The sequence below is a fragment of the Stenella coeruleoalba genome (genome assembly GCF_951394435.1).
Source record: "Stenella coeruleoalba genome assembly, chromosome: 18".
In the NCBI taxonomy this organism is placed as follows: Eukaryota; Metazoa; Chordata; class Mammalia; order Artiodactyla; family Delphinidae; genus Stenella; species Stenella coeruleoalba.
Genome location: NC_137164.1, coordinates 25,272,957 through 25,283,936, shown reverse-complemented (window position 1 = coordinate 25,283,936; position 10,980 = coordinate 25,272,957). Strand labels below are relative to the sequence as shown.

Genomic DNA, 10,980 nt, shown 5'->3' with positions numbered 1-10,980 from the left:
AAGGAAAAACATAGACTTATAGAAGGTCACAAACTGAGATGCCTTTTAGACTTTTCTTTCATCTTAAAGATGAGAAAAAAGAGCACCAAAGAAGTGAAAAACCTTACCCAGGGTCACACAGTAAGTATATGACAAGTTTAGGAAAGAAAAGAGGGTTTTCAACTCCAAGTGTAGCACTGTTCTATAGTCTGGTAAAGTATTTCCTTATATATAGCCAAAGATCTAGGCTACCGGGAAAAGGTGTCTGAAAAAATATAAAATCATTATAATAGAAAATATTCGGGTAAAAAATTTATCATGAGTTTGTGTGGGTTGTAATAAAAATGATGTCTTTAAAATGCAAACCTGATTGTGCCATTCCACTGTTTCAAACCCCTTATGACCTCCCAATCCCGAGAGAAAAAAATTCAAAACTCTTAACATGGCTTTGTCTGATGAGATAACTGCCTCTCTCTGTAGCCTCATCTCCTTTCTCTCATTCTCTACAATCCAGCCTCTCTTTTTTTCAAATGCCAAATTCTTTACCACCTCAAGGCCTTTGAACCCACTGTCTCTCCACACTTCCCACGCCCCTATGCCCATCTCCACCTGGAAAATTCTTACTCTTCTTTCAGTCCTCAGCTTAAATGTCACTTCCTCAGGGGCTCCTTCCTCCCCTGCCCAATGTAGAGTAGATGTTATGTTATCTTGGGGTACCTGTACTTTTCCCTCTTATTGTTTATCACAAAGGCAAGGACACCATTATTTTGCAATTACCTGGCCAATGACTGTCTTTCCCACTCCACTATAGGCAACTCAAGAGCAGGGACCATGTCTCATTTGCTCATTGCTGTGTCCCCAGACCTGGCACAGTGCCTGGCACAAGGGCAGAGTCGGGTCCCGACCCCCAGGAAATGAGCCCATGGATTAGGTACAGCAGGGGGATGAGCAGAGGGGAGCAAGCCTGTGAAGTGGGGATCCCTTCATCCCCTTCACCCCGGACCTCCCGCCGTGCTCTTGCCTCTACTATCTTTTCATTACTCTTAACGATCATTGTATAAACGTATAACCTTAAAATTGTTGAAAATATACCACCTGGGGAGAATGTGCTCAGAGGATGTAAGTGGTCTCCCTGCCCAACCCTCACCGCCATCCCTCGAGCCCCAGTCAGCTACTTTCTGTGTCGTACCTGAAACAGGCATCATTGGCTGTATGAATGCGGCAGAGTCCTGCATCCCCAGCCCCACTCCTCACCCTCTTCTCAGCAACCATAACCCCAAAGCATCCCTATCGTCACTTACTCCCCCAGACCCTCTCTCCTTCTCAGAGTTAATCTTCTCGCTTGCTTTGGCTCCACCCCCTTCAGCCTTCAAACATCTTTCCAGCCTGGGTGGGTTGGGGAGAACTTCCTTGATCCTCCAACTCCCTTGATCTGTCCTCCTTACTTTCTTCTCCCCTGAAAGCCAAAGTTCTCGAAAGAATCGCCTCCATTTGCAGCATTCACTTCCTCCCCACCCACTGACTGCTATTTATTGTTTTTTTGTTTTGGGGGGTTTTTTTGCGGTACGCGGGCCTCTCACTGTTGCGGAGCACAGGCTCCGAACGCGCAGGCTCAGTGGCCATGGCTTACGGGCCCAGCCGCTCTGCGGCATGTGGGATCTTCCCGGACCGGGGCACAAACCCATGTCCCCTGCATCGGCAGGCGGATTCTCAACCACTGCGCCACCAGGGAAGCCCTATTTATTGTTTTATTCACTCATTTTTTGAATAGTTGATACATGTGCACAGAATTCAGAACGTTCCAAAAGGTACACAGAGAAGCACCTTCCTCCCATTGGTGTCCCCAAGCCCCACGGTTCTCCTCAGAGGCAAACCCTGCTGTCAACATGCTGTGTGTCTTTCCAGAGAGCATATGCATATACATATTCTTGTTTGTTTTTTTTTTTTTTTTTTTTTTTGGTCGCGCTGCACAGCATGTGGGATCTTAGTTCCCTGACCGGGGATCGAACCCTGGCCCTCGGCAGTGAAAGCGCAGAGTCCTAACCACTGGACCGCCAGGGAATTCCCTTGTTTGTATCTTTTATACAAATGGAGGCATCTATGAACATTTTCTACCCTTTCCTTTTTCCACTTAAAGTATCTTAGGTGATGTTCTTAGATCAGTATAGTCAAAGCTTCTTCATACTTTTAAATGCTTGCCAAGATCTCTCTGTGAGGCCGTACCATAAATTCTCTGCTGTGGACACTGAAAACGTTTCTAGTCCTTTGTTCTAACAAACATGCTACAAGGAGTATCTTTGCATGTAGAGGACTTTTCCAGCCTTGTGAGCGCATCTGTGGGATAAATCCACAGAAATGAAATTATGCTTTGCATTTTGGAATTAAATTTTCTCCATAAAAGTTGTACCAATTCACCCACCCACAGCAACAAGACCTCGTTTCCCCTCATACTCTCTAACAGATTGTTTTAACAAGGGTTTTTATTTTTGCCAGTCTGATAGGTGAAAAAGAATCCTTTTCATTTGCATGCCTTTTTATAAATGCAGTCAAGCATTTTTCTTTTGTTGAAGAGCCATTTGAATTTCCCCTTCTGTGGAGTCTCTGTTCCTATCCTTTTATCTCTTGGCGGTCTTTTTATGATTCCGAGGACTTCTCTATTTAAGAAAATGAGCTCCTTGTCTGTGGTATGAGTTGCAAATATCTTTAGTCACTCTATGATGCTTTGAGGCATGTCTTCTGCCCAATAAATAAGACAACTGGAACTGCTGTCTCTTTGGTTCCCGCGCCCTCCTAACTGGGAAATCCAATGGCCTTTCCGTGTATTCCTTCATGCTTCCGTGATTTCAGCATCCGACTCTGCGGACCCATCCTTCCCGAACTCTCCTTTTCTTCCTGCATCACTACTTTATCCTGGATCTTCTTCCAATTTTCTGACTGTGACTACTCTTAATGCTTCTGAAATTCCCATTACAAGTGCCCTTGGGAGAGGAGGTCTTGAACTCTGCAGCAGTGCCCTGGGGCTGAGCCTCTGCAGAGTGTAAGGGGGTTTTTCAGCCCCTTACAACTAGTGGGAGGTGCAGCCAGTGGTGCCTTGTCTGAATCCAAGGCAGGTTTGGGACGTTCCCGGGCTCTTCTTTTCCATTCCCCACAGCAAGCTCAACAAGTCTGAAATTAGTCTTACCATATCCGCTCTCTCCCAACTGCTCCTCGCCACCTCCTCATTTCCCTTGGGCTCCCACCACTCTCCCAGCCTCCCTCGGCCTGAAGCCTCAGTCTCCCCAGCCCAGCACCGGCAGAGACCTACAGACTCTTCTGTGCAAGTCTCTTCCATTCCTTTGCTCCTTCCCAGCTCCGCTGTCATCATACTTGTCACCACGTGCCCCCTCTCATCAGCATCCCCTCAAAATCCAACACTTTCTCCTACCAAAGTACTGTCCACCCAACCTCCCGCTGCTCAGGAAGCCGCAGGTCCTCCCCTGCACCGTCCCGTAGCCAGCTTACTCCCCAGCAAAGGACTCTGCACCAAGCTAGAACCCAATTAATGAAACCTGGATCCAAACGAGGTACCACGTAGTCCTAGTACTGGCAGATGGCATTTCCCAAAGTAAAAAAACTCTCTCCTGTTCTGCTTTAAAAATACATACTATATACTATAGCGATCTATCTCTCTGTATATATAGTATAAAATACATACTATATATGTACATATATACTTAGCTATTCCTTTGGACATATCGGTGTTTTTGGTGTATGCGTGTTGCCATTGTTGTTTTTGTCTCTGTTTAACTTAGTCAATGAACCAGAATGTACTCTTAGTCTGGTCTCGCCAGCTCTTTCCCTCCAGCCCCTTTGCTTGGCTTTCAGTTTTGCTGCAGCTGTACCCTCCCGCTAAGGCTCCTAGAGAAACCAGTGACAAGGGCCCATCTCTAAGACCCTGATCCACGCTTCCGTCCCAGGGCCATCCAGCAGTGCCAGGCCAGCATAAACCCTGGCAAACGTTGGCCAGTGTCCCCGGTTCCACCTTCACGGCCCTGCTCTCCTCTGCGTCCTGTTCCACCAGCACCACCGCCCAACACACACATCCAAGGACACTGCAGGAAATGGGCCTCCAGCCAGGCGTCACGGCAGAGCCCTCTGACATCCTAAGAGATCCTTGGATGGTGGAAGGAGTGCCGGCGATTTAGCATTTCTTGGGGTCAGCATCCCTAGTCTACTCACTCAGCACCACCCACCATGACACACTCAGGTTTACCAGGATGTTTGGGGCAGGGGGTGCGGGGATGGACTGGTGGGGGCAGTAGACGGGAGAGAGCGAGAAGAGGGGCATCTGGAAGGCAGGATGAGCTCACTGCTGCTCCAGGCGGGAGAAGGAAGGGAGGAGAAAGGTGAGGCGCCGGGAGGGGTGGGGAGCGCTGGGCTGGCCCAGGAGGGACGGGGCACGGTGCAAGCGCGCGCGCGTGCGCCGCGTTGAAGTGCCAGGCACGTCGGGGCAGCAGGACAGAGCCCAGGGCGCGCGCGGAGCCGTCCAGTGTCCCGTTCCTGTGACCGCAGCCATGACGGAGAACTCGGACAAAGTGCCCATCGCCCTGGTGGGACCCGACGAGGTTGAGTTTTGTAGCCCCCCGGTGAGTACCGCCTGGGAGCCCCAGACACGCGGGGCCCGTATCCCCTGTCCCGGGTCAGCGATTTGTGTCACCGAATTGGGGAGCTGGGAACAAATGTGGGCGCCCAAATGTGGGCTTGGGGTGGCGCCCCACGCGTGTGCGTGTGCAAGGGGCCTGGCATCCCTAGTCTGGTGTGAAGGGGAGGGTGGATAGGGAGGAAAGAGGGGGCGTTGGGTAGCAGGCGGAGAGAGACCCGCGGGGCAATGGCCCTGCACCGCGAAGTTTGTTCAGCGCACATCCACTCCCGAGCACCAGGGACCCATGGACGCAAGCGCGGCGAAAAGGGCCGCCCGGAGGAGCCCCGGGCGAGCTGTCCGACACCCCCAATGCGCCGGGTCGCCGCGCGCGGACATGACAGTCCCTCTCCCGCCGGCCCGCAGGCGTACGCCACGGTGACCGTGAAGCCCACCAGCCCCGCGCGGTTGCTCCAGGTCGGAGCCGTGGTCCTCATTTCGGGGGCGGCGCTGCTGCTCTTCGGGGCCATCGGGGCCTTCTACTTCTGGAAGGGGAGCGACAATCACGTAAGTCCGGAGGGCGGCTGCCGGCTTGCGGGCACGAGTCAGGGTGCGCGAGGCCGGGAGGGGCGCGGGGCCTGGGGGCGCGCGGGACAGCGGGGTCCTCTCTGTCACTCGCGTGTCCCCTCCTAGGTGGCGCCAGAGCGGCCCCTCGCCCCAGCTGATGCTTTCCCCTCGGGGCCTCCCGGGTACCTTCCCCCTTCTTCCAACCAACTCCACGATGCGGCTTCCCACTCACGGGCAACTTTGCAGAAAAGCCAGTCAGGGCTTTATGGGAAGATGTTAAAGACAGAGTAGCGGGGAAAAGCAGGGGACGGTTCCAAGAAAGTTCTTTTTGGCCCATCCCAGCCTGGCGTCTCCGCTAAGCAGTTGAGTGACCATGGGTAAGGCACATCCCCTCTGGCCTCGCTTTACTCATCCTTAGGAAAGAAGTGGAACTAAGCCCTCTCCCAGCTGAGAAAGGCTGTGAATTTGAGACAAAGACAGTGGAGGGACATTCAGACCCAATAAGGGGACGAATTTGACCTCTCAGTAGCGCTGTCTCTCTCCCTCCCTCCCTCCCTTCCTCCCTCTCCCTTCTGTCTTCTCTCTCTCTCTCTCTCTCTCTCTCTCTCTCTCTCTCTCTCTCTCCCTCTCTCTCCCTCCCTCTCTCTCTCCCCATCTTTTAATGCCCCCTTCTCTCATGCAGTAAGGGGAAAAAAAAAAAAAGATCTAACTTCCTTAAAGATGGCAAATGTCTTTAAAAATCACTTCTGGCTTGGTCACATGTGATTTAATGGTAAATGTTTTACTAACTGCTGTCCTACTTTCTTTGTATGCAACTATTTATTTTAGAGCTCAGTTGGCTCTCAAGGAATCTAAAAAGTGTTTCTGACCCAACTAAGCAAAATACCCGTGTTTTTGTTAAATACTCTGAATTTTGTTCACCTACGTAAAGGGAGGCATTTTATCTTGATGACCATTGCCAGGCTTGGTATAAGTATTTCAATTAATGGAAAAGAATTCCATCTCCAGGGTGCACACAAAGGGCTGTTTCTTAATCACTACCCTCAGAGGATCTGTGACTGCTGTTTCCCGTTTCTCTCCCACCATGAAATTCAAAGCATGAATGAATCCCAGTACTTAGAGAAAATGGTGCTGAAAGCAATTCAGCCATTTTACACATCACATCTTCTGCAGTCACGGCATAATTTGTATTTTTAACTCAAATGCCTAACGTAGATAAGCACGCCATTTAGCAGAGTCTGTTTTAGAGACTATATCAAATTTACAAGCATCGATTTGGAAGATCAGAATTGCACAGTATTTTGTGTATATTTGAAAAGTGCCGTAATCTATTTGTATATTTTAAATATAGAAGCTGGGCCAGATGCTCACATTTGAAAGCGGCATATCTGAACATGAGAACGATGTCAGTATCTCCACCTCCATTAACAGCAGGGTTTAGATTGTCATCCCTTGGGAAACTGTACCATCTTCGAATGTAAATGCTATCTTTTAGATGACAAAACTTCAATGGTATAGGTCCTTTGGGTACAAAAATAGCTTTGCTTTTTAGGAGGGAGCGGGTAAAGATTTTGGTCCTGGTATGTATGAAAATGAATACCATTTGGCATTTAATTATTCAAGGCAAACACAGCTAACTGACAAGCTTCTAGAAAGAGAGATTGAAAGATCGCCCTGAAAGAGCAGGGCCTCCTTTTATCATAACTTGTACTTTACTGCAAGATGGTTGGTTGTCTGGTTCAAGAGAGCAGTATTAAATTCTAAAAATACAGAGGAATAGTTTATCACATTTTATTGCCAACAATCAAAGTTATCCCTGTCTCTTATAGAGGCAGGAAAATGAAGAAAATCGTGGTAGGTTTGTTTTTTTTTTTAACTCCCAAAATATTCCATGCTGATCCATTACTTAAGTCTGAAAAACAAATCACAAAATACTAAATAGAGTAAATTTGGCACCGTCTATGCATAGCACAGGCACAGGTCTGCTTTCCCTGAATACAAATGTAAATGGCCCAAACAAAGCATAATCAAGTCTCTGTCAAACAGAAAGACATCCCCAACCAAATGAACTACCCACTCTTTGGGGATTATCTATGCCTCTGCTGCTCTATATTGGTTTATAGAGGAGAGCCAGCAGTAATTTACCTCCTATGCCTTTCATATGGGTAAATCCCCTTAGGACAGGTTTACTGGAAAGCAGCTAGAGAATTCTGAAGCATTGGAGTGCTAATAATCAGGGGACAAGCGACTGGGCTCAAATATTGAGGCCATGCTTCATCCACGTTATTGTAAATGGAACAAGGCATTGAAATATGGGAAACGCCCACCAATATGACATAACTGACAACCCTACCCCTTGGGATGAGGCGAAGACATCGTTGCTCGGGGACTTTATTCTCAGCCTGATTTTTCAAGACATTGTCCCAAACATGATGTAATTATCTTATGAACCCAGGCTTTATTAGAAACTCATTAGCAAACCTCCTTGGCTGTAAAAGGTACCATATTGAGCAGACTATTGGCACATAATAAACTTTCTTTGTGCTTGGACAGAAATAGCCTTAGGTGCTAACAGTTCCATCAGTTTGGAGCAGATAATGTGATTACTGCTCCACCAACCGAGCCACTTTCTGAGCTCAGGGCCCAGTACTTCGGAAATAACTTCCGACTTTTTACCACCCCCCAACCCAAGGCACTTCAGGAGGGCACAAACCTCCATTGCTGCCCCATGCAGACAGTGTACTGCTTATGAAAGCGGGGCTGCAGCTACATTACAAAGGACGCCTCGTTAGGGACCTTTTGCTGGCGGGGAGGTGGCGGAAGGGTGGTAGAGGAAAGTGAAATTAGGATAAAAGCCACAGTTCTAGTGTTGCGATCTTGTCTCCTTAAGACCCGCTCAGAATTTGCAAACAGTTACTTAAATTTAGGATTACTTGAGTAGTAAAAAGCTTATGTGCAATGCTTAAAAAAAAAAAAAAAAAAGAGCCTCTTGTCTCATGAGTGAAGGAAGGACACTCGTGCCAGCAGAAACTCACATGCGCGTTGTCTGCCATGTGCCCTTGGACAGCCAAAATTAGTTCAAGTGAATAGTGGCTGCTCAGAGAGCACAGGGGCAGAACAGAGCCTGCTTTCTGAGCTTTACCTGCAGAAAGCCCTGGCTCAGCCAAAGAAAACAGGTTTCCCCAAACTGGCCGATGGTGAGGACGCCTGAGGTGCAAAGTGAAAACAGATTGCTGGGCTCTGCTCCCGCTTCCCCTAAAGCAGAACCCCTAGAAGTGGTTCTTTTTTAATTTTTTTTTGCGGTACGCGGACCTCTCACTGTTGTGGCCTCTCCTGTTGCGGAGCACAGGCTCCAGACACGCAGGCTCAGCGGCCATGGCTCACGGGCCCAGCCGCTCCGTGGCATGTGGGATCTTCCCGGACCGGGACACGAACCCGTAATCCCTGCATCGGCAGGCGGACCCTCAACCACTGCGCCACCAGGGAAGCCCCTAGACGTGGTTCTTATGATCGGGTGAGCTGTGAAGACAGTGTCCTGCAGGAATCGGAGTTCATCAGAACGAGGGAAGGAGGGTCACTGAGAATGAGGCTGAACTGCACGCCGGCATTTTCTCTTCAACTGACAGAGGGCTGTTACCTAAAAGGGTACATGCTAGCAAAGCCGTTTCTACGTCTCTGCTGATAAACTAAAATAGCACCCTGTGGGTCTTGCAATAATGAGTTTTCTACAAGTAATGATCCAATAACAACAGATACTTTTCCCAGGGTTTGTCCATGCTGCGGTCAGCCATTCGTCATAATGAGGGAGAAAATCAGACTTGAATTGAATCTGAGGTCTTTGCAGTTCTGACCTACTGACCTGACACTAAGTAGCAAGTGTCTTTCATCAGTTCCCATCCCTTCCCCTTTAAAGATTTTATAGCTTATATATCACATAAGAGATATATTATATATCATATATAAGATATAGATATATACATATATATACCTTGAAGAAAAAGGAAGAAAAGATAAGAAAAGGAACCCACCTACTACCCCATGACACAGAGAATGTTCTAGAGCAGCGGCATACTGAACAGGAGCAGTGTGTGAATTACTTTTTAAACTATTGTCCTTACCAGATGTCTAAACTAAGAGAGCCCTTTGGATCATCTAATTTAGTGGTACACTGTAAAAAAAATTTCTAATGGTGGAATTTTAAACAAGATATTACTCAGAAATCCAACACATAAAAGAGATCAGAAGCAGAGCTGCTCTGGTTAAACTGCACGGGGCTGGGGCTGGGGTGGATAAAGGAACCTCACAGTCCCACCTGCTCTGCTCCCCTCACCTCTGGACCACCTCCATGAAGCCCCAGGACTCTAAGGACATAAATGAAAATCACCTCTGAGGGGGCTTACCTGGTGGTGCAGTGGATGAGAGTCTGCCTGCTAATGCAGGGGACGCGGGTTCGAGCCCTGGTCTGGGAGGATCCCACATGCCACGGAGCAACCAGGCCCGTGAGCCACAACTACTGAGCCTGCGCGTCTGGAGTCTGCGCTCCGCAACAAGAGAGGCCGCGATAGTGAGAGGCCCATGCACTGCGATGAAGAGTGGCCCCCACTTGCCACAACTAGAGAAAGCCCTCGCACAGAAACGAAGACCCAACACAGCAAAAATAAATAAATGAAGTAATAAACTCCTACCCCCAACATAAAAAAAAAAAAATCACTTCTGAGGTCCCACTTCATTGTTTTACACTCAAGGCAACTCCCAAGACCCAGGGATAAGGGGTGTGGCCACCTGTTTTTCTGATTCCTGGGCCAGTGCTCTTGGACAATGCCAAGGCTCCCTCCCTTCTCCCCACAAGTCTCATAACATAATGCCTTATGACGCCATGTCTGTCCCATAGAGTCATTAAAATGAGAACCTCTTATTTTGAGCTGAAACAGATGTGCACATTGATCTTGCTCTCTGTAAACGCTACTCTATCTCAGGCATATCCTAGTCCTGCCTGCAGTTCTTACTGTATACCACACTCCACGCCAAATCTTGACTGAAGGACTTAAAAAAAATACCTTCAAAGTGACGTGCTACTGCATATTTGTTCAGATAACAGCCCAGTTAACCCTCTGCCTCCTCAATTTCCATTTATCCATCAACAGGTCTTAACTCTGGCTGCATAGTAGAATTGACCTTCAGAAAAAGAAAGATCTGTGCTCACACCCCATCCCCACAGGCTCTGATTTGATCAGTCCAGTGGGGGGAACCTAAGCATGGTAGCTGGAGATTCCACTAAGATGCTTCTACATGTAGCCAGGATTGCAAATCACTGAGCTATTTGATTTAGTATCAGAGACTATCAAAAGCTTTACTTTTAAGATATTTTTTAAGAAATCATGTATTAAGTGATTGGTCTATGAATAAAGTCCTCACAGATAACTAAGATAATCATCCTTACTATTAAGAATGATTCAGTGTATCTCTGAGAAATAGGAAGGCTACTTTATATACTGCAGATCTAAAGATAAGCCCTGAATTACTCTAAAAGGGAGGCATCACTAACTCTGATGTTCTCTTCCAGATTTACAATGTCCATTATACCATGAGTATCAATGGGAAATTACAAGATGGGTCAATGGAAATAGATGCTGGGAACAACTTGGAGACCTTTAAAATGGGAAGTGGAGCTGAAGAAGCGATTGAAGTTAATGATTTCCAGAATGTAAGTATATTTCATGCATTTAGGAGTTTAACCAGGGAAGCCTGGGAGACTTCTCATTCAGGGAGAAGGAGCGCCCCTCACACACATCCAAATGGGAAGGAACTGTTCTTTT

At 47.8% G+C, this 10,980-nt stretch overlaps 1 protein-coding gene across 2 annotated transcripts in view; it reads left to right on the top strand.

Moving 5' to 3' along the window:
• The first annotated feature begins 4,460 nt into the window (after positions 1-4,460).
• CNMD (chondromodulin) overlaps positions 4,461-10,980 on the top strand; it is a 28,568-nt gene continuing 22,048 nt past the window's right edge. The window contains exons 1-3 of one of the 2 annotated variants that reach the window (XM_079903055.1): positions 4,461-4,604; positions 5,024-5,164; positions 10,728-10,868. In XM_079903055.1, coding sequence (XP_079759181.1) covers positions 4,533-4,604; positions 5,024-5,164; positions 10,728-10,868 — 354 coding nt within the window. In that variant the 5' untranslated portion in view covers positions 4,461-4,532. The remainder of the gene's footprint in view (positions 4,605-5,023; positions 5,165-10,727; positions 10,869-10,980) is intronic. The other variant, XM_079903054.1, reaches the window with a different exon arrangement.